We start from the raw sequence: 22,918 nt of genomic DNA, 5'->3' as shown, positions 1-22,918 counted from the left end.
ATTCCCAGCAGATTCCAGCTTTCCAGCTCACCCTGTGGGTTTGCAGTGCTGTGCTCATGGGCTGACCAGATTTATCTCAGAAAGCACCAGGTCTAGTTCAACCTGGATTGCACTTGTTTGCACAAATTTATCCCATTTTTTCCTCACTGATATTCACTGATCTCTTTTCCTTTTGCAGCCATCACCACCACATGGCTGTTCCTATGTGAGTTTAGCACAGGGGTTTTTCTGTTTGAAGAGCTGACCTGAAATCCAGGTGTGAGGTAAAAGCCTAAGAGCTCACTGAGAACTGGGCCCTCCTCATGACACCACACAAAATTACATCCCACAAACTACACCTCCATTATCCTCTGGAATCTCATCTACCCAGTGAGGGATTGATCAGTCATGAGCAGGAGTTGCTGACTGCCTGCTCTGGAGTCACTGCAAGACATTGGGAATTTGGATTTTCCTGCATTTCAGAATTGTCACGTTGTTGAGAAGAGCTGGGGAGAAATTACTTTGGTAGGAGATCTCCATGTGCTGCTTCCCAAAGAGTGGATTTGCTGCTCTGCACTTGATGCCTTAAGGGGTCAAATGAACTTTCACAGGCAAGAATTTATAAATCTTTCCATTATAATAAAGATTCATTTCCAGAACTAGAAACCTCTGCTGCTCATGGCTGTTCAGAAGTTTTGTATCCACCAAGAAGGTGAGGATCTACCTCATCCAACCTGCCAGGTCTGACTGTTTTCTCATCCCTTTGTCTCTGCTTAAAACAGGTTGTGCCTGTTCCCATGGTGATAAGGGATGCTGTGAAAAACACTGCTTTGCAAATCTGTACAAGCCTTGTAGTGCTGTGCTCCAGTGATTCTATTAAAGATAGTGGTAATGATAGGAAAATGCCACAACTCTGCCGTGTCAGGGGAGTAAAGAACAATTGGATTAAAATTGAAAAGTTCTACCTTTTATCTGGGATGCCACAAGCCCAAATCAGAGGATGCCTTTTCTGTTCTGACAGTCTTCCCAAGGAATTTCTTGTTGCTCTCTACTGAAGACAAGGTGCTGAGCTGGATGGACCATTGGTAAAAATCCTCTTTGCCCTCTCTGATGTCCTTGTAATACCAAATTGGGATTAGCTGATACAAATAACCTAGGATTTGTTTCCCTGTTAAATAAATTAACTGGTTTGAATGGATGTGATTCAAAAGGGGACACACATCCAGCTGGGACACATTGACCACAAAACTCAGGTGTCTTTTGACTTGGGCTGGCCAGAAAGTCAGGAGTCATCCCACAAAACACATGCAGGGTTCTTTAACACTGGAATAGAGTAGGAATGTTTCCAGATAAATCTCACTTGAGTTCTGTGCAAAGCCAGGGTGATAGCCCCAGGTCAGGATGGGATAGAAGTGAGCAGTAATCCACTGATTTCAGATAAAATTGTGATAATTGACACCCTCTGTGAGCACATCCCAACCTCTATATTCAGCTACTTCAGTGTCACCACTTCCTTTCTGCCCAGAACTTGCACCCTGCATCAGAAATTTATTTCTGACACATTTCTGTGTAATTCTTCAATGAAAATCTCACCCAGATATCTCCAGACCTCCACAGACAAGGATAGTCATAGAATTATAGAATATTTTGAGCTGGAAGGGATCCATAAGGATTGAGTCCAACTCCCTGCTCCTCCCAGGAGTGCCCAACACCAACTCCTATAACCAAGAGGATCAGCCAGAGGTTCCTTTAGCCCTGGACAGGGCTAGTGCTGTGGGGAGCCTATTCCAGTGATCAGGCACCCTCTCAGGGAAGAGCCTTTCCATAATGTCCACTCTGAACTTCCCCTGATGCAGCTCCACTCCCTTTCCTCCTGTGCTGTCCTGCTGAGGGGATCAGCAGCTCCTGCCCTGCTCCTCTTGTCAGGAAGCTCTGGACTGCCATGAGGTCCCCTCCTCAACCATCTCTTCTCCAGCCTGAACAAACCAACTCACCTCAGATGTTCCTCATAAGTCCTGCCCTTGGTGCCTTTTTCACCACCTTGGTTGCCCTCCCTGGTCACACCCTCAGAGCCCAATGTCCTTGTCCTGCTGAGGTGCCCAAAACTGCTCCCAGCACTCCAGGTGAGGGGCAGAGCAGGTCCATCTCCTCCCTCTGTCCCCTGGCTGGTGATGTGTCACTGTCGAGGCACGACAGGAATGAGAAGACTGACTCAGAAGCTACTGAGAATAAAACTTCTGTTTATTCAAAATACACTGCTCTTTTATACAGAGCTCCATGAGGACCAGCTCCATTGGTCCTGAAGTGAAAACAAACCACAGCATTGGTGCAAAGTGCTTGATACACAGTGATAGAACTTAACTATAAACAATGTGAAGAACAAGAGAGCTAAAGAATTATTTACATTCTTTTCCAACTCTTTCCCAGGCTTCTGCCTGGCTAAAAACTCTAGTTTCTCTCTTTGACTGAATCTGAGACCCACAGTGATGCTGTGCCTGGAGCACAGTGGGGCACAGTGGGGCTGCCCAAAGGCCACCTGTGGATGCCGAGCTCTGGAGGTGTCTCCCTGCTGGGAGGCAGCAGAGCTTTCAGTGCACAACAGGAAGGCAGAGCTGGAGACGACTCTCTGAGCCCAACTGCAGCTGCAGGGAGTATAAAATGAAAGAGAATTTGCATATCTCCCCATTTCACAGAGCCTGGGGCGGGGGATCTGCTGTCTGTGCACCTTGTGACATCAGAAACCCCGGCTGCAGGGAAGGACCTCGGCGGAGAAATCCCTGAGCAAGAACATGAAGCTCCTTCCCCTGCTCGCAGCTGCGTCCTGCCTCACGCCCCCGGGGCCCTCTCTCTTTGTAGAGCAAGTGATGAAGTTTTTTTTCCAGATCACATGAGCCAGGATGAAGGGGGAAAATCCTGCCAGGAGCAGAGATGGGCTGCAACTTGAACCTGACCAAGGGGAGACACACAGCAGTGCCTGGAGAGCTATATAAGAATGTGCCAGAAACAGGAGCAAACACTTTCTCAGGTGAAGGACTCACATGAATCAGCCATGAATGTGAATGAAGACACTGTTTCCAGGAGGCTTGGAGCCACTAACAAAGTCTGTTTGTATTTCATCATCGCCATCCTGGGTGTGTTGCTCGTTTTTGCCTTGGCCACGATCATGGTCCTGGTCGTCCAGAGGACGGTAAGAGATTGATTCATTGCCCTTCTCTTCTCTTCTCTTCTCTTCTCTTCTCTTCTCTTCTCTTCTCTTCTCTTCTCTTCTCTTCTCTTCTCTTCTCTTCTCTTCTCTTCTCTTCTCTTCTCTTCTCTTCTCTTCTCTTCTCTTCTCTTCTCTTCTCTTCTCTTCTCTTCTCTTCTCTTCTCTTCTCTTCTCTTCTCTTCTCTTCTCTTCCCTCCTTCATTCTGTGGCCAGAAGAACAGTTCCTACCTCTGTTATAAATGCACACACCCATGAATTAGGGGAAAGATGAAACACAGATAAAAGACCTTCAGAAAGAGAGGACCTTTCTCCATAGACAACATTTATTCTTGGCACGCAGTCCCTACTCTGTAAATGGAAAGAGAAGGCTCCTGATCCAAGGTGCCAAGCAGCCTCTGTCCCACCTGGTTTGATGTGTGTCTCCTGTTGGCTCTTTGGAGAGCAACCAGTGCTTGAGAAGGTTTGGTCTGGTCCTCTGAAGTGGATTGCAGCAGGGGACATGCCACAGCTCTGTGTGACACCCTGTGCTTCTGCCTGCTGATGTGGTGAGGCAGAGCTGTCCTGAAGCACCCAGAGCAGTGCTGGGGGCCAAGGAAGCCCCTCGTGCCCCCTGTCCCCTCAGTCCTGCCTTGAGTGTGATTTTTAATGCACAACCAGAGTTGTAGAAAGGTCACATACACAACTCTTCCCTCTACCAACAGTCACTTCAGCTTCTTGAAATAAAAGATTGCTTTCAAATGGATCTGGGGTTGATGGGGAACCAGTGACAGCCAGCGCAGAGAGAGATGGTTGTGAGGATAAAAAGTGAATTTCTGACCTTGTAGGGGCATTACCATCAACTTTACCAAGGTAAAGTGCCAGGTTAGAAGTTTTATAGTCGCCAAAATCTTATTGCAAAAATCAGAGTGCTGAGGTACCCCCACTGCTGTTCATAGAGGGAAAGTTCCAGCACAGAGCTGCTGGAGGAACTGGCCATGGAAAACAAAATATGATCCTTTGACTCAATATTTTCTCTTGCTAAATTTACCCTGTGCAATTTGTGTGCCTGTCTATGCACATTACCCAGAAATTAAAGCAGGAAGGCTTGACTGATACTCCTTCAAGAGAGGAATCATTTACCTGTAATCAGTGTTCTCCCAAAAGAGAAGCACTTTGAGGACAGTTACCATGAGACATGGGGCTTTTTAAGTGAGAAATAGTGGGCTATCAGGGGAGATCTTTAAAATAACAGTCTAGGTAATTACAGACTTGCCACAGCTTTGCTGTATAATGAGGCTTTCATTTGTACTGATTATGGAAGCAAGCATTAAATCACCTCTCCATCAGGAGAAAGCAGTTACAGGAGTTGCCAGAGGAACAAGATTGCTGAAAGAGCCAAGGTTTTGACTTAAAAGAGTAATGACACCATTGCAGCTGCTTTGAAAACGAGCTTAGCTGAAGGAGGAAATATGAAGCTGAAGGGTGTGAGAAACAAATAAAATCAAGCAGCAATTTTACACTCAGAGGAGAATTTGGCAGTGAAACACAAATTGTGTTTTTCTCTCAGGAAGTTCAGAAGCAGAACAGCCTTCCCCCATCTGTGCCTGGTCCCGAGGAGAGAACAAATCCTCTCCCAGAGCAGAGAACAAGTGTTGGTTCTGTGGGACAGGTTCCACAAGGAACTGCTCCAGAACACCTCAGCTCTTGGCTGCACTGTCAGAGTCAGGCTGGGCCCAGACTCTTTTGGGGATCTGAGCATCTCCAGCCCTGACTGCCAGCACCTGAGGGAGCCCTCGGAGCCCTGAGCTGCTCTGGGGGTCAGAGCACCACCAGCTGACTTCATTATTTTCTCTATAACTCTGACAAAAGGACCAACATTTTGTGTCATCATCTCCTTGGGACAATGAGGTTTTCCCTCCAGATGTTCCCAGATGATTGTGTGAGTGGTCCCTGAGTTCAGGGGCAGCTTCACACCCTGCTCATGCTGGGCTGAGAGAGAAACTTTTATTTTCCTCCTTTCCAAGGGGTGTTTGGGGGTCACAGGGACAATGCTGGTGTTGGACCCTTGGGTGCCACAACATTAACAAGCTTGTGGTGACAAGATCACACTGTCCCTGCCCCCATTGATGAATTCATAATTGCCTAATTTAAGTTGAAGGAAGACAGATTGAAAAAGGAAAATCAAACTCTGCAGAAACCAGGCACTTGCAACCCCCACAATCTGGGTGCTCCAAAGAAGGCAAACACAACATGAAAGGCTGAATGAAAAAGGCAACTATGATTCAAAGCTGCTTCTCTGAATCCTACAGCACCTCAACAGACATTATCACACCTCCCCACTTTCCAGCACCCCAAGAAATTTCCTTTACGCCTTGTTTTTAAGAAGGGTAGCACAGCACATTAGTGCCATATCTGGGGAGGGTCAATTTTAGAGCTAAACTGGTTTTTTGGAACTATTTGCAGTGCTGAAGTCAGATCATTTCTTCAGCTTTCATCTGCAGAACCACCTGGCTTCAGGCCATTGTTGATCTTTCACAAGTGACTCAGTTTTCCTCTGGAATGAGCATTATCTCTGTAAGGTGGTCTGGAGCCATCATTTTTCTTCTTAACACTGTTTATAAGTGTGTCAAACCCCCCACCCTTGTGCCTGCTGCATTCACTGCTGGATTTATGTGTATGTACCCACCTCTGGGACATTTGTGTGTTTAGAGAGAGACATGGCAAACCAGTGACAGAGAATGGGACAGGAAGGGCTGGAAAATGTCATTTTAAGGCACACAGACCCTCACAAGTCTGCTGCTCTACAGAAAGGTACATCAGACACCTGGGCCTCCCATTAACAAATTGTGTGGATATCCAGTCCATGATCCAGGTTAGTCCATTGCTGCTCTGGATTTTGTAGACTTCATCTATTGAACCTCTAAATCATGTGAGGAAAACCTTTTTATCACCAGCAAATACTAAAGGTCAGAGCAGGTTTTTCTATTTGCTGATCTGCTCTTTAGGGCTGTTAAGAACCTTTAGCAGTAGATTTGTGAATGACTCATACAGCAGCCAGCAGAACCCTGCACTGTTTATTGCAGTTTTATGTCTCCTAAAAACTCATTTTGGCCCCAGGTGCCTCACTCAGGGCTTGTTGGCCCCCTCTTGTGGTAACCCTGACAGGAAAATTTTAAAATTAAAAAAAAAACAAACTTTTTTTTAAAAGTAATAAAATTTTAAAGATAAAATAAAAATACTGAAAATTCTTCTAAATGCACATTTCCCATTCATTGGGAAATATCCACTGAGGCATTTTAGGAGAAAACTGTCCTGGCCCAGCTCTTGCTGTGAGTGTTCTGTGCAGTGACAGTCACCTGCTGTCTGGAAGTGCCCCTTTGATAGCTTTGGTCAGCACAGGAGAAACTGATTTTCACTCTGTTTGCTGTGAGGCTCGTTATCAGGTGAGGGACAGTGGGGACAGTGCTCTGCTTCCTGCACTTCTCATGTCCAGCTTCAGCCTTTGCCTGCCCACCCTGCCAGACGTCAGAGGTGTCTGGTTCAATGCATATTCACTGTTGTGACCCAGGAATTGAAAATGACCCTTTATTCTGCCTCAGCTTGAGAAAGTTTCTTGTAAAACGATTAAGGGATAGAAGAAATAAATCACTTTCCCTGGCACCTGATTATCATTTTCTCTAATAAAGCAAACTCAAATTATTCTGCTTGCTGAGGAAAGACTGAGCTCCTTCATCACCAGCCCCCAGATCACTCCATTTGTGAGAAATTTGTTGTCTTGAATTTTTTCTGAGCTGGCACTGTAGAATTTAATCTGTTTGGGCTCCTCCTGTGTGCCTCTTTAGATTCCAAATGACAGCATTACATGCAATATTCTTGCTGCTGGAAAAGAAAGAAATAATACCAGTGATATTTCAAAGGAAGTCCTAAAGGTTTATTTCAGTATCTACTCAATTGTCACTAAAATAAATTGCTTTGGTCTGTGCTGATTTTACTCGCTCGGAGCCTTCCCAGGCGAGAACACAATGCCTTTAGTCCATTTTAATTTAGGTTTTATGCCCTGAGTGCAGAGCAGGCTCTGAGCAACCAGCAAGGCAAACGCCTCCCTGGCTGCCTGATTTCATTGAGTGCAATCTCACCGGGGTCAGAGCATCCCAAATTCTCCACAGAGAGCAGGAATATTCAGATATTGCATTGAACAGCAACACCTCCCTGTGCCCTGAGTGTGTGTGAGACAACAGCCCGGGGCAGGGGCAAGGGAAGGGGCTGAGAGGTCCTGGCAGAGATTCCTGAGAGTGTTTTCAGCCCAAACCCTGCTCAGTTTAACATATGTGCTGAGATCCATGAGGGTTCCCAAGGGAGGATGTTGTCTCAGGGACAAAAAGCTTGAAAACATCAATATTTTCAAATTCCATCTCTGGGTTCCTGTTCCCTGCTTGCCCAGCACCTCCGTGCACAGCTCAGGAAGGTCACCTGGAGAAATATTGGCTCAACAGGTGACTCTGTGTGGGAATCCAGGGCTTCCCTCTGGCTGCCCTGGCAGGTCTGGGACCCTGGCAGGGGTCAGGAACCCCCCTGGACAGAGCCCCCAGAGACACTGGCTGTGATCTCTGCCCATGGAAAAGAGTTTTCAATCTTACAGGATGAATTACAAGCTCTGAGTGTTTGATATAAGTAATAATTAGTGTGGCATGGGTGCAAAAGTAAAATTTTAGGATTCTAGATTAGGGGTCCAAAGGGGACAAGATGGAGGAAATTGGGTGTGCCTTGTCCTTTTTCTCCTTCTTCATGCCCTCCATGTTTCACTGCAGTGTTGGCATTTTTCTGTTGGTTCAGGCTGGGGACACACTGTCCAACGTAGGTGACAGATATTGGCACGTTATTGTAAATCCAGCACAGGTAGTTTGTGGTATTTAATGTTTGTACCATCCCACTGAGGGCAGAGCCCCACACGCTGCCCTGCAGGACAGAGCTGCGGCAGGGCAGCAGAACATGTTAGAGATAAACAGAATAAACAACCTTGAAACCAGCACAGACCAATTATGGCTTCTGCTTTGGCAGCGGGGCAGAAAGACAGAGACTTTCTACAATCTCAGAATTATCAATACCTCAGATTCAGACAACTCTGCCCTGCCTTACACAGGTGTGGGGAGAGAAAATGAACAAATTACAGCTCTCCAAACTCCTGGAGAATCACAGAACCATTCAAACTGGGAAAGAGCCCAAAGATCTGAGAGTCAAAGCATTAACTTGTCACTGCCCAGTCCCCTGGGAGCAGCTCTGCCTGCTCTGCAGGACGCAGCATTTGGCATCAGACCAGAGCACAACAACTCTTTGCTGGGTGCAGATGCAGCTCCACACTCCACTGCTGTTCAAAAACTAGCCACATGGAGCCAAAATCTAATTAAAAACCTTCCTAAACTTTTAAGATTAGAACATTAAGCACCACAAACAGATCCAACCTCACACACATGAGGTGTTTGTGCTGTAACACCACTATGGATGAAGCTGTTCCCACCACAGCAGTGCCAAATTTCTCCCAGGAGATATCAGATGTTATCTTAAAGCTGGTGGAGCTTCCCAAATTTCTCCTTCCTGGACATCCTGATGGGTCACTGAGCAGGGAAGTGCTCAGGGCACCGAGTCTGACAGGGCTCAAGGAGCAGCTGGGAGAGGTTTTAGGTTCCATGGTTTAATTTTAGGTAATGGTTTATGGGTCTAAGATTTTAGGTAATGGTTCTATGGCTTAATTTAATGTGGCAAGCTGGACCTGGCTTGATTAGCCTGCACAATTAGCCCAGGTAATTTGCATCCAGGTAAGAGGAGCTGGTTCAGCCCAGCCTGAGCAAAGCCCACTCCCTGTCGCTGGAACCCCTCTGGGATCACCCAGGGTGGCACTGAAGGGATGTGACACACAGTGAGGATCTATGGCCATAAATCACATGGAACTTCATTTTCTTCATGGTGGGAAAAGCCCATTCTTTATTCACATAACTCCTTTTTATACAGTTTTACAGACCTCATGTGGGACTCCCATTGGTCAGGAGCTTTCTTAACAATTACTTATTGGTCATTAACAAGTTGTTATTCTGTATTAATTGGTCACTCAAACCCCTGGTGTGTACGTGCAGGGACAGTTGTTTGTGAGAGATAAGTTTTGATTTTTCTATCTAACAGTATAAAACCAGTTTATACAGGAGTAAGATGTTTTTCATCCAGGAATAGATTGTTGTGCTAATGAACTGCTCACACCAGGGTTGCTTTCACATGGGAACTTGCACAGTGCTGGATTTTCTTAGAAGAAATGACAGGCCAGCCAGAGCAGCCCTGATTTTATATGGCTTTTAAAAATAATTTTTCTACCTTACTGCAACAAGGAACCCCCAGTGCTCTTCTCAGCTGTCGGGAGAACATTTTGCTTTTTGAGCTGCCAGGAGTTCTGGGATGTGTGTTTGGGTGACAGAAAGATGTCATCAGAGGAATCCTGCTGCATTTCACCCCTGAAGTTGGTTTTTTGGGAATTTCTCATGTCATGCTGATTAAGGACAATTTCCTGTGCCATTTTCACCCTTGGCTTTACATCTCAGCAAGAAGTAGAAGTGAGACAGGACATCACTGTCATGCTCAGACCTGTTTGGGGCTTTAATGATCTTTCCCAGGCACTTGGCTCTCCAGGTTGTCCAGTCCCACTCTGTCCTACTCTCTCCAAGCCTTGCAAGGCACTGAGAGGGATTTTTAGGACTGAGGCTTCTGAAACAGCCCCAACAGAAGCCACATAATTTTCTTACTGCACTGAGAGAATCTGGCTGTGTCAGAAATGTCAATTTTCTATGTTAGAAAAAAAAAACCAGAAATGTTTCAGATCCACAGTTGCACCTGAAATGGGTATTTCCTATTCCCAGAATAATCCATCTCTACTCTTTCTTCTCTTTCAGGAAGCTGATCCTGCCACGGAGGGCATCAAAAAACCCATCAGGACAGGTAAGACCCCTAAACAACACAGGCAATTTGTCATCTCTGTAATGCAAATATTGCCCAGGGTCACAAATAAGTCAATTGTGCACATCTTAACATTTCCAATAAAGGCTCCTCTTGGTGAAGAGCTAAAGTAGTGGGGAAAAAATGAAAATGAGAAAAAAGCTTTCAAATTACTTAGTACATCCAGGAACCAGTGCATGGCTGAGGAAATAATAAATATTTCTGAATGTGCCCTGGGGTGTCAGTTCCAAAGAGATTTTTTGCCAGGAGATGTGAACATCATTCTGATTTTAATGTCTTATTTTAAGTGCTGGCTCTTGTGAATGTGTATAAAGTCCTCATCTTCATGAGGGAGGGATGAAAATGTGTTCCACATGTCTCAAAACAGCTCTTGGTTTGAGGGGAAAAGGGAGAAGGGAGTGGGTGGGTCAATCAGGGACAAGGGGAGACCAGCAGCAAAAGGCACAGAGCAAGGAGTTGGAACAGGCAGAGTGTGAGCACAGAGAGGCTGAAATAAGAAAATCTATCTAACAGAGACAATTCAGCAAGATTCTGCTTTGCCTTAGCATGAATCAGGAGCACTGCTCGTGTCAGTGACACTGTTCATGTCAGTGACACTGTGACGTGAGCCTCACACAGATCTCAGCACCAATATTTTTGACTCCTTGCAAAAGCAGGTTGGTGCCCAGTCCCAGAGGGCAGGAGATGCCATTGCCTCCACCCCAGTGGGGAAAGAAAGCCCCGAGTTCATCCAGAGCTGGAGCAGAAGGGGAGATTGGAGGAAATTGGGATGGTTCAGCTGGGGCAGGCTGAGGGCAGAGCTCCCCGGGGGCTGCAGCTCCTCCCCAGGGGCAGCTCCAGCTCTGCTCTGGGACAGGGACAGGAGCCAGGAACGGCTGGAGCTGGGCCAGGGCAGCTCAGGCTGGAGAGCAGGAAAGGTTCTTCCCCCAGAGGTGCTGGCACTGCCCAGGCTGCCCAGGGAATGGGCACGGCCCCGAGGCTGCCAGAGCTCCAGGAGCCTTTGGCCAGCGCTGCCAGGGATGCCCAGGGTGGGATTTTGGGGGTCTGGGCAGGGACAGGAGCTGGGCTGAGTGATCCTTGGGGTCCCTTCCAGCTCAGGATATTTTGTGCTTCCAGAATTCTAAGTAAGAGGAGCCCAAGTTCTGGAGAGTCCCAATCCCATGATCAACTTTTCTGCAGCTGCATTTTTGCAGCGTTTGGGCACCCCCACTCCACTTTGGGTAAATTTGAATCCCTGACTCTCCTGTGCTGGGCTCGTTTCACAGCCCACAGCTCCCCAGGCAGTCCCTGCGTGTCCCCGTGTCCCTCCTGAGAGCTCCCCATCTTACCTGACCCTCACTTTTTGGAAGTTCTAACATTCCTATAACCTGGAGGAATTTTCTTTTCCCCCTAGGCTCTCCCTAAACACACACACTGCTTTCTCCCTAGCAAACTAAGCATCCCCTTAAATCTTCTTAAGCCTTTCTCAAGTCTTTTTGTGCTTTATTTTGTATCTGAAGAGGCTCAGAAATAGAGCAGGATCTGAAGTATGGAGCCTTATGATCCACAAAGGAGGAGCCACTGAGGTTGTACCTGGAGGTCAGCGCTTTTCAAAGCAAAGCACAAGGGGTAGGGGCATTCCCAGGGCAGGGAGAGAGATGTCACCAGTCCAAAAGTCCATTTATAGTTAAATTTGTATTGTTTTTATTTATTTTTTATTGATATTAATTATATAAAATAAAAAGTAAATATGAAAATATAAAAATAATTATTAATCAAGAATTCATATAATAATGTTGAGGTTAATTTATAGAATATTAATCCTAATTTCATGTTTATATAATTATATAAAGATTATGTATATGATATATTATATAGTTATATAAATATATAAAGATAAAATTCTAAGTAAAATACTATTATTATATATATAAATTTATGCATGTATTTAAATTTTATTTAAAATATAAAAACATAAATTCATATTATTTATTTATATTTATATTAAATAAAATCACATATATATAAAATATACATATAGGTATATGCATATATACAAATACATATATAAAATATGTATATGTTTATATAAAATATGTATATGTGTATATATATGTTAATATATGTATAAAATATGTATATGTATATGTATATATATATAAAATATAAAGCCCCATAAATTTATATTATTTATTAGGTCCATAGCAATGCCAGCAGCCTCTTGCTTTTATTTTCCTTTTCAAATACATAAAGCAGAGCTTCTTAATTATCAGCAAAGAGAGACAAGGAAGACTTTGAGGTGGTCAAAGAATCCAATTTTACTGTGGGATACAAATGCTTATATACTATTTTAGGGAGACTAGTAATGCTTTACTACAATGACTGGGTTAAAGATCACATAAACAAACATATACATTTTAAACATCTCTTGCTTGCAGAAGTCTGATGTAATTTTCTTTTTCCAGTAAACCCCTCAAATTGAATCTTCTTGCAATCTTGATTTAATACTCAAATTTCTGTTTGCTCTTGCCGAGGCATATTGTTTACAAAACCTCTTATGCCTATAAGGGCCAAAGTACTCTCTGTTGTGTGTACCCCAACAATTAATTAATATACCTAGTGGGTAATTTCCTGAGGGCCCCTCACAGGGAGCTCTGTCAGCTGCAGCCAAGCAGGGACTTGTGGCAACTGCTGCAGGTCCCACCCAGAGCCAGGAGCAGCAGAAACACTCAGGACAGGGACTGAGCTGAGGCTGGAGTTGCTGTGGATTTGGATTTGGATCCATTTTCCCAGATGGAAATTGGGTGTGGTTTGTAGCCATGAACCAGGGCTCCTGCACTGTTAAAATTGGGCAAGGGAGTGGCAAACCAGCGATGCCCAGCTGGCAGCAGGGTGCTCAGCCTGGCTCCTGCCCTGTGCCAGCACCAGCAGCTCAGGGGTGCTCTGGAGGACACAGGCCCACCCCTGGAAGGGTCCAAGGCCAGGCTGGACAGAGCTTGGAGCAGCCTGGGCCAGTGGGAGGTGTCCCTGGCCATGGATGGGCTTTATCCCTCCCAGTCCAAACCATTCCATGATCCTGTGACACAACAATTCCGTGCTGGGTCCAGCCAAGGTCACTCAGGCAGAGACTTCAGTGAGCTGCCAGCGGGCAGCAGCCCAGACCCAGCCACAACACGAGTTAATTGTGTCTTATTAAAGCAGGGAAATGCAATGATTTAATTTAAATCTCCAATGAGATTATGTTCTATTGTTAGCTAAACACCAGTGGGCACTAAAGCAGATTTATGGGAGTTTTCCAGCCCTGACTCAGCTGTCAGGCCCCAATGGATGGGCTGCAGGAATGCACAGGCACAGGCTGAGAGCGATGCAATGCAGCTCATTAAATGTTTGTGTGAAAAATGGGATCAGTCTCCTCCAGTCCTCCGTGCCACTGTCGGTGCAGTACCTGAGCAACAGGGGAAGGAATTAAATCCATCACTAAGTGTTTGGGAAATGTTCTTTCTGTGGAAGCATTTCTCCGCAGAAACTCATTCCCATTTCACAAATAACAAATCATCTATTAGTGTGGATCTGAGGAGTATTGTTATGTTCATTTTTTAGAGGGAAAATGAACCCACAGACAAATTGATGACCTGGAAAGGTACAGCCCTCATCATCTCCTTGCTGGCCGCTCCGAGCCTCATTTCACTGGGAATTGTACAATCTGGGCTGATGGCTTTTCTTGTTATTTGAGCTGCAAAGATTTGTTATCAAAATCTCTTCTCTTTTACAAAAGAGGAAAAAACCAAAAAAAACAAAAAAAAACCTGCAGATACAAATGAGCACACACACACACACAATTTGTTGGTATTTTTCTCTGACACTCAACAAACCAGGAAAAGAAATCCAGCACCCGACTCTCAGTTTCAATGGGAAATATGTTCCCAAATAAAAACGTGGCTCTGAGAAATTAATATAATACAGGTGACAGTCACAAACCTGCTACTGCAGAGAAAATCAGGCTGAAGCCAATGGGCCAAGGAGCCTTTTCAGATTTGCAGCCATGTCTTGGAGGGCAGTTTGGCCTTCTGCAACTTAATCTGATCCCAGCACTATGAGAAGCAGCTGAGGGAGCTGGGAAGGGGCTCAGCCTGGAGAAAAGGGGGATCAGGGGGGACCCTGTGGCTCTGCACAGCTCCTGACAGGAGGGGACAGCCGGGGGGTCGGGCTGGGAACAGGGACAGGAGGAGAGGGAACAGCTCAGGCTGGGCCAGGCAGGCTCAGGGTGGACAGCAGGAGGAATTTCCCCATGGAAAGGGGGGTCAGGCCTTGGCAGGGGCTGCCCAGGGAGGTTTGGAGTGCCCATCCCTGGAGGTGTCCCCTGGAGGTGGCACTGAGTGCTCTGGGCTGGGGACAAGGTGGGGACCAGGCACAGGCTGGATTTGATGATCCTGGAGGTTTTTTCCAAGCTCGATGACCCTGTGAGTGTGTGATGATGCTGCAGGGCAGTAGCACCAATCCCACAGCAGTGTGCTCCTCAGAATTGGCTATTTCACACTGGGGCCATAAAGGTTTGCCCCTGAGGCCAGGGCAGAGGAGTTGTGTTTCTCAGGATGAAAAACCTGGGCAAGCCTGGGCTTGCAAATGCTACAAAGAGTGCAGAGTCCTCCTGCAGGCCAGCATGGGGGGAAATGCAGCACACACATGCAGGGTGGGCTGCTGGCTGAGGTCATCACAGCTGGGCTGATTGGTTTTGCTCAGGATGCTCAGTGTTGGGTCTGCCCTCTCTCCAACACCTAAAACACAGCTGTACGTGAATATATATCGGTATATATGAATAAACACACACACACACAAACACACATATATATATGTGAATAACTCGTGATATTATGTGACCTTTGCTACACTGACAAGCAGGCAGAGAGTTGAAGAGTTGTGACCTAAAATTCCACAGGTTTGGCAGTACTCAGGTGTGCAGTGAGGAGGAATTCATCCGAGGTTCTTCTTAAATTTGGTGGGTGAAAAAGGGATATTTCTTTAATTTCGGGGTTTGGAAGGAAATTTGGCAGCTGAGTTCAGTCCCTCTCAGACCTGAGTGGCAGTTCTGGGGCTCTCGAGGGCCAAAGGCTCTCGGTGTGTGTGTGACAGGCACGCCAGGAGCTGAGCCCAGAGCTCTGTCACGGAGCCCAGAAGGGGATGTCACCCAGCTGCCACTTGTCACAGCATCACAGGCCAGGCCAGTCCTTTGGCTGCTGTTTGCAGGGCACTGAACTGGCAGGAGAGAGTTAAAATTAGCCACAGGGACTTCAGGGAGTGGCTGTTGAGAAACAAAATTAGGTAAATTATGCTAACTGGCTTTCTGACAGAGATGTGTGACATCACCTCGCCTAATTCCATAAGCACTTAAATCCACGGGGGTTACAGAGGAAGCAAAAGCTGTTTGTTACCTGCTTTTACTTCTTTACCTCATAAATAATTCAGTTTTGCCCTGCTCCTGTGCCTGCTCACACTCAGCCCCCAGCCAGGGGTGATGCCACCCCCGTGGCAGTGGAATGTCACCCAGGGATGGCTGGGAGCAGGACAAGCCCCAGGAGTCCCACTCGAGGGGCTTTCCATGTCTGGGTAGCAGCACCTTCCATGCTGACAGAGCCACTTTCAGCTCATGGTTTCAGTGCCCTTTGCTGGTGCTCCTGTCAGACCCATCTCAGAGGTGGGGAAACTGAGGCAGGCAGCAGAGAGAACTTTCCCCGGCACAGTCACATCCTCATGGACCTGTCTGGCAGCACCCCATGTGTGCTCATGTCCCTGAGCCCTTGGCTTCCTCCTGGCTGGACAAGGTGCTGCTGTGTTTTGATGCTCCGAGAGAACCCCAGGGGTTCATTTTGCACCTCAGGGGGAAATCCTGGGGGCTCAGTGAAACTGCAAAATTGCAGCTTCTCGGAGATCCATTTCCCAGTCCCGTTTCCCAGTCCCGTTTCCCGGTCCTGTTTCCCAGTCCCATTTTCCAGTCCTGATTCTCAGTCCTGTTTCCCAGTCCCATTTTCCAGTCCCGTTTTCCAGTCCTGTTTCCCAGTCCCATTTTCCAGTCCCGTTTTCCAGTCCCGTTTCCCAGTCCTATTTTCCAGTCCCATTTCCCAGTCCCATTTCCCAATCCCATTTTCCAGTCCCATTTCCCAGTCCCATTTCCTGGTCCAGTTTCCCAGTCCCATTTCCCAGCCCCTTTTGGCTAAGTGGGGAAAAGTTGCATGGAGCTCCTGGAAACAACCAGATTCTTTTCCTCAGGGCTGCACCCTCTGGATGCCCATCCTACCATAAAAGGGGTCAAAAAGACAAAATTAAGTGATCTCCTGATATCTTCTTTAGAATTCCCCCTGAGACCGCTCCCTTTCCCAGCAGATCTCCTTGAAGCAGCAGATCTGCAGTGCCTGTGCCTCACAGCACCCAGTGAAACCAGCGTGTTCTCCTTGGTCCTTAGCCCCAAGTGTGCCTTTGTTTTCCCTCCTCCTCGCAGTATTTTTAAGCTGATCTAATCCCATTGATTGCAGAGGGATTACGTATGATTTACACCATGACTCGTGCGAAGGCAATTAGGAATGTGAGCACATCCATCAATCAGTCCTGCAGCTCTGGTAATTTCAGCCTCTCTTGGCTTGAGCTGAAATGTTTCAGAGATAAGAATTAACTTGAGAAATAAAAGTAGAAAACGGTTATAAAAGCTGTCTCAGCAGAGTGAGGACCAGACCTGTCTCTCTAAAACACATTTTTTTCCACAATTTTCCTTCTGACTAATGCAGCTGATGTCACCGAATTCAAACGCAGGCACACCAAACTTGCTGTCAGCAATAAATGTTAAATACAGCTCTGGAAAAGCACAGTGCAGCCATGTCAGAGAGGGGAGATCCTTAGAGAATCCCGGACACCCTGAGCAGCTGAGGCCCAGCCAGGTCGGGGCAGCTCTGGGCAGGCTCAGCACTTGGCTTGGCACAGCTTGCAGGGCTGCAGCCTCCGAGGGCTGCTTGTGCAGCAGGGGATTTTCAGCCTCTGGAGGGTAAACCCCCTAAATGTCACTGAGTTTCTGTAAATAATCTCCCCCTTCCTGCAAACACACGGAGTGTGAGTGGGGTTAGGATGCTGATTCTGTTACCAGACTCTTGTTATCACCACAGCAGCTTTAGCTGAAATAAAGGCCAGAAGGGTTTTTGCCCATCCTAAGCCATATCTCCACATCTCTGCCCTCACTAAAACACCAAATTGACATGACTAACACCAGCAAAGCAGGCTTTGGTTTTTATTTGGGGATTTCCAGAATGGTGAAGGGACTCTGGTACATAACTTACTCATTCTTGGAGAGCAGTGAGCTCCTGCTCACCACAAAAGTCTTTAAACTACTGTAATCAGACAAATATTGCAATTTTTTTCAAGATATCCAGAGTTCCTGTCTCCAAAGGAGAGTGCAAAGTGTGCAATACACACCACACCAAGCCCCTCCAGCCAGGGGAACTTGGGTGTGGGACCAGCTTCTCCCTGATTTGTCCATCCCTGTTATCAAAACTCCCTTAGAAATCAGGTCATGTAGCTACAGCAAGGGCCTGGAGATTTGAAACTCTTATCATTACCCCCAGATTCAGGAATCCTGTGAAACTTAAGATCCTTATCCCACTCTGCATATAAACAGAGCTTTTGTTAGAATCATGGAAGCACAGAACATCCTGAGCTGGAAGGGACTGAAGAGATCATTCAGCCCAACCCCTGGCCGTGCCCAGACCCCCAAAATCCCACCCTGGGCACCCCTGGCAGCGCTGGCCAAAGGCTCCTGGAGCTCTGGCAGCCTCGGGGCCGTGCCCATTCCCTGGGCAGCCTGGGCAGTGCCAGCACCTCTGGGGGAAGAACCTTTCCTGCTCTCCAGCCTGAGCTGCCCTGGCCCAGCTCCAGCCGTTCCTGGCTCCTGTCCCTGTCCCAAAACAGAGCTGGAGCTGCCCCTGGGGAGGAGCTGCAGCCCCCGGGGAGCTCTGCCCTCAGCCTGCCCCAGCTGAACCATCCCAGTGCCCTCAGCTGCTCCTCACGGGCCCCTCCAGACCCTGCCCCATCCCTGCCCCTCCTTTGGACACTCTCTCACAGCTTCAGATCTTTCTTTTACTGTGGTTCTCAAAAGTGCCCCCAGGGATTGAGGTGAGGCCACACCAGCACTGTGGGACATGTGAGGATCATGACAAACATCTGATGCCAGGTTTTAGTAGGAGTTAGTTTTGTGCATTAACTGGTCCTTCAGAGACCCTTGTAGGGTTGGGGATTGTGATATCACTTGTACAAACCAAGTTGCAGGAAAACTTCAGTTTTGTGTACACTGGGAGCGGGAGTATAATTTGAAAAACCTGTACTGAAACTCCTTCCTGCTTTATTCTTGGTGTTCAGCTGTGGAATAAAACACAGAAAATTCACAATTTGCCATCTGAGCTCCTGTGCACTTCCACAGCCACAGCAGAGCCAGGAGATGTAAAGGAGAGCAAATGCAAGGAGAAATAACCATTCACCTGTCAGGTTGCACTGGGATATGCACGGTTTTCCTGAATCCATACCTTGTCTGTGTGTCCATCCACCTGTGGACCAAGGGGACAATTCTGTGTCATGCAGAATAAAGACACAACAATCACAGAATCATTGACGGAATCCTAGAATGGTTTGGGTCTGAAAGGACCATAAATGTAATTTCATTCCAAACCCCTGCCAAGGGCAGGACACCTTCCACTATCCCAGACTGCTCCAAGTGTCCAACCTGGCGTTGGACACTTCCAGGAATGGGTATTCAGTGCCATTAACTGAACATCCAGTGTGGTGAGAGAAGGAAAAACTTCCAGAGAGGAGATGGAAGGCAGGAATGTGGAGGGAAAGGAGGTGAAATGCAAGGGGGAGAAGAGGGGGGCGGGGTCTGGGATGCAGGAACAGGATCACAGGGATGCAGGGACAGGATGCAGGGACAGGACACCGGGATGCGGGGCCGGGATGCGGGGATAGGACACCGGGATGCGGTGCCGGGATGCAGGGATGGGACACCGGGATGCGGTGCTGGGATGCAGGGATAGGACACCGGGATGCGGTGCCGGGATGCGGGGATGGGACACCGGGATGCAGGGACGGGACATCGGGATGTTCGGTGCGCCGCGGCCGCCTGCAGTGCCGGGCACAGCCATGGGATGGAGCCGTCCCCGCGGCCGTGGGACGGAGCAATTCCCGTGGCCGTGGGATGGAGCAGTCCGCGAGGCAGTGGGACGGAACAATCCCTGCATCCCGTGGGATGGAGCCATCCCAGCGTCGCGTGGGATGCAGCAGTTCTAGCATCCCGTGGGAGGGAACAGATTCCGCGGCCGTGGGATGGAACAGTTCCTGTATCCCGTGGGATGGAGCAGTTTCTGTATCCCGTGGGATAAAGCAGTTCTCGCGTCCCGTGGGATGGAGCAGTTCCCATGGGATGGAGCAGTTCCCGTGGGATGGAGCAGTTCCCGAGGGATGGAGCAGTTCCCGAGGGATGGAGCAGTTCCCGAGGGATGGAGCAGTTCCCGAGGGATGGAGCAGTTCCCGTGGGATGGAGCAGTTCCTGAGAGAAGGAGCAGTTCCCGTGGGATGGAGCAGTTCCCGAGGGATGGAGCAGTTCCTGAGGGATGGAGCAGTTCCCGTGGGATGGAGCAGATCCTGAGGGATGGAGCAGTTCCTGAGGGATGGAGCAGTTCCTGAGGGATGGAGCCATCCCCGCGCGGCTCTGGCAGGGCTGGAAGTGGGGTACCAAGTGCTGGTTGCCTTTTACAGTACCAAAAAAAAAAAAAAAATATTCAGGAGCAATGAGTTTTAATCTGTTGTTTTCTTCAGGTAACACCTTTGAAGACTATTTGAAAATCCGACAGAGTGTCCCAGCCAAGGGAGCTGCTGCCTACATGAGAGGTCAGTGGGGAGTCCAGGGTGGGGGAAGAGGGGTGGGAAAGGGAAATTTCAGAGCTGTCTGAAAAGCTGCTCATGTCATTCACACTGGGTTTAGTAGCAAATAGAACTTTTATCCAAATGGGCATTTTATAGGAAAAAAGTTCCTTAGCTCTCCTGGAATATGATTGGAAAACCCCTATCTCATCATTTATTTTAGCTTGATAAACATAAATAGAAATAAAGATTTACCTTCTGCACATGCACAGAGGAATGTACACCTCCATGAGCTGTACAATGTCCATGAATATGGAAAGTACATGAATGTACATCTCTATGAATTCCCTTCAAATGCCAAGTGGGGAAATAATGAACACTCCTGCATTTCACTGTCCCGGGTTTCCCCAGGTCTGAGTAAATCCTTGGAATTTTTAGTGCCCCACCTCCATGTTTGAGCTCCCAGCTGTCATTCCAGGATTTTTCCTGGAGTTTCCTGCAGGAAACCACTGAGCAGGCATCTCCTTTCAGCAGGAAACACTGCTGGCAGTGTGGTGGGGCTGCAGGGAGCTCAGTGGAGCTCAGAGCTAACAGCCCTTTGCTTTCCCTCCAGTGTCCAGAGCAGTGAACAGCTCCAAGCTGAGCCTGGTGGAGAAGGGGACCTGTGAGGCCATGAAGTGCCTGAGCCAGGAGCTGGTGATCAGGGAACAAGGCCTCTACTTGATCTTCTGCCACTTGAACTTTCACTTTCCCAACTGCTCCAAGAGCCCCATCGACCTCAAGATTGAGCTCCTGGTGAACGACAGGGTGGACAGGCAGACGTTGTCCACACTGTGTGAGTCGGAAACGTGCCAAGACAAGACTTTTAAGACTTTGCTCCAGCTGCACTTGACACAACTGAAGGTGGAGGACCGAATATCAGTAACACTGAACCATCCAGAATTCCTGAATGACGTTTCTCTTCCCAATGAAAACGTTCTCGGGGTCTTGAAGTACAGCGATTGAATGTGAGCAGCTCCCTGATCTCCCACTGCTGCCAGACCCTTGCTCTGAACACCAGCAGCCTGCTTTTACTAGGTTTAAATTTCACACCTCACCTCATCCCTATGGTGAACAAGGAACTTTGTGAGTGTCCCAGAAAAAAAACACTGAAAGAGCCACACCTGCAGGACCCCTGGCTTGGCTGTGGGTGGGATTGTTGGACTATCCAGCATATAACCCACCAAGGGTTCCTTGAAATAATCTGTGCAAACACAGATTAAAACCCAGCCAGGTCATGGCAAGAATCCACAATACGGAGATATTTAGGGTCATAAACTGCTGGCACAATGCCTGTGCTCAGGACATGGGGAAATCTGTTTAACTCTATTGTATGGAGTAGTGTTTTAACCTGGTCTTTCCAAAAAACAACAGTCAAAGCTTGTAGTCAAAGCTTTTCTTTACCACGGGCACTCAATGACAACTCTGGAGTAGATTCATTGTACAACAGCAGAAATGATGAAATTCTTGACTCTCGGGCTGGCAGCTGAAACTCTGGGGCAGGACATAGGAGATTTGGGATTTACAGGATATTTCTGTGCTGCATTCTGCTATGGACTTTATGTCGTTTCTTTCAAGTGTCTTCCTTGTCACTATTTATCCATCTTTTCTATTTAAATATAAAGCTCTTTGGGACAGAGACTTTGTCTAAGCAGAGTCCTCAGCCTCTGTTCTCCCCTGGGGTTCTCAGACCTTCTCACATTAAACATTAAAACAGCACTGAGGTTGCCATTCTGGCAGATAGCAAAGTTCATTAGGATGCATTTTCCTCAAGTGCTGCCCTGCCAGTTTGGCAGTCCCTGTGTGACACAGACCACACTGGGCTGGGAATCTTCCTCCAACAGCAGCACTTCCTGGAAAGCCAGTGCTCCAGACTTCCCCAAAGCCCACACTTGCCCAAAGACAGTTTCAGACTGGCCCTCAGCTGAGAGCTGAGATGTTTGAGCAGGTCAGAGGATGGGTGGTGGTATTTGAGCTTGTGCAGATGCCTGGAATATTTAGAGAATGCAGGATAAAAGAAGAATCTCAGGCCCTCTTATTCCATGAAATGCAGTAACCCAGACATTTATGTGCAATTTCATTCTTACAGTGTGGGGAGGGAAGGGACCAAGATGTTCCCAAAGCTGGTCCCAGTTCAGTCCTTCCCCTTTTCCCTTCATCTCTGGGAACTCAGGAAAGTCTATTTTCACCATTATTGGAGTTTTTCCCCTTGCACAACTGATATTTTTCTCTGACTGCAGCTTGGCAAACTCTCCACAGCAAACATTTAGTCATAGATTGAGTTTCTGGCTCCAGAAACCCGGTGGTTTATCATCCAAGCTCAGTGGATGCTGGTGACTGATGTGGCTCAGTTTGTGTGAGCACACTCCAAATATTCCTCAGAGCAGTAATTTGTTTCTTGTTTTACATCACCAGAAACTGATGGTGCATATCAATGAGGTTTTGTCTCGTCCACCAGGTGACTTCAAATTACACCAGACACTTTCCAAAAGTCAGGAACAACTGATATGATTCATTGCTAGAGGTACCCACTTTCTGTTCTGATGAACATTGATGCAAACAAAAATTCCTTTTGCTGTAAATGACTCAGGAAAAAAAAAAAAGAAAACTAAATCAAAAAGAAAAAAACAAAAACCATGGATTTAGTTTTCTTTCTTTTTCTCTTAGCAAAGAAAAATTTATTTTTATAAGAATCAGCTGACCCTGCCTATGACTTTGGAACCCCTATGGGCTGTCCTTACCCCTCTGGGCCCTATAAATACCTCATGTCTCTGAATAGAGTTTGTAACTTCTCTTTGCCTCCACTTTGATCCACACAACCAGTTTCCAGAGAAGTTAAAGCAAGCCTGGCAG

At 47.3% G+C, this 22,918-nt stretch overlaps 1 protein-coding gene across 1 annotated transcript; it reads left to right on the top strand.

Moving 5' to 3' along the window:
- The first annotated feature begins 2,557 nt into the window (after positions 1-2,557).
- Positions 2,558-21,706, top strand: TNFSF8 (TNF superfamily member 8). Its single transcript, XM_002193555.7, has 4 exons — positions 2,558-3,166; positions 10,096-10,141; positions 19,982-20,053; positions 20,640-21,706. The coding sequence occupies exons 1-4, from the start codon at positions 2,972-2,974 to the stop codon at positions 21,029-21,031; spliced, it is 705 nt and encodes a 234-aa protein (XP_002193591.4). The 5' UTR covers positions 2,558-2,971; the 3' UTR covers positions 21,032-21,706.
- The last annotated feature ends 1,212 nt before the right edge of the window (positions 21,707-22,918 follow it).

The sequence above is a fragment of the Taeniopygia guttata genome, chromosome 17, assembly GCF_048771995.1.
Source record: "Taeniopygia guttata chromosome 17, bTaeGut7.mat, whole genome shotgun sequence".
NCBI classification, from domain to species: domain Eukaryota; kingdom Metazoa; phylum Chordata; class Aves; order Passeriformes; family Estrildidae; genus Taeniopygia; species Taeniopygia guttata.
This window is presented reverse-complemented; position numbering and strand designations above follow the sequence as displayed.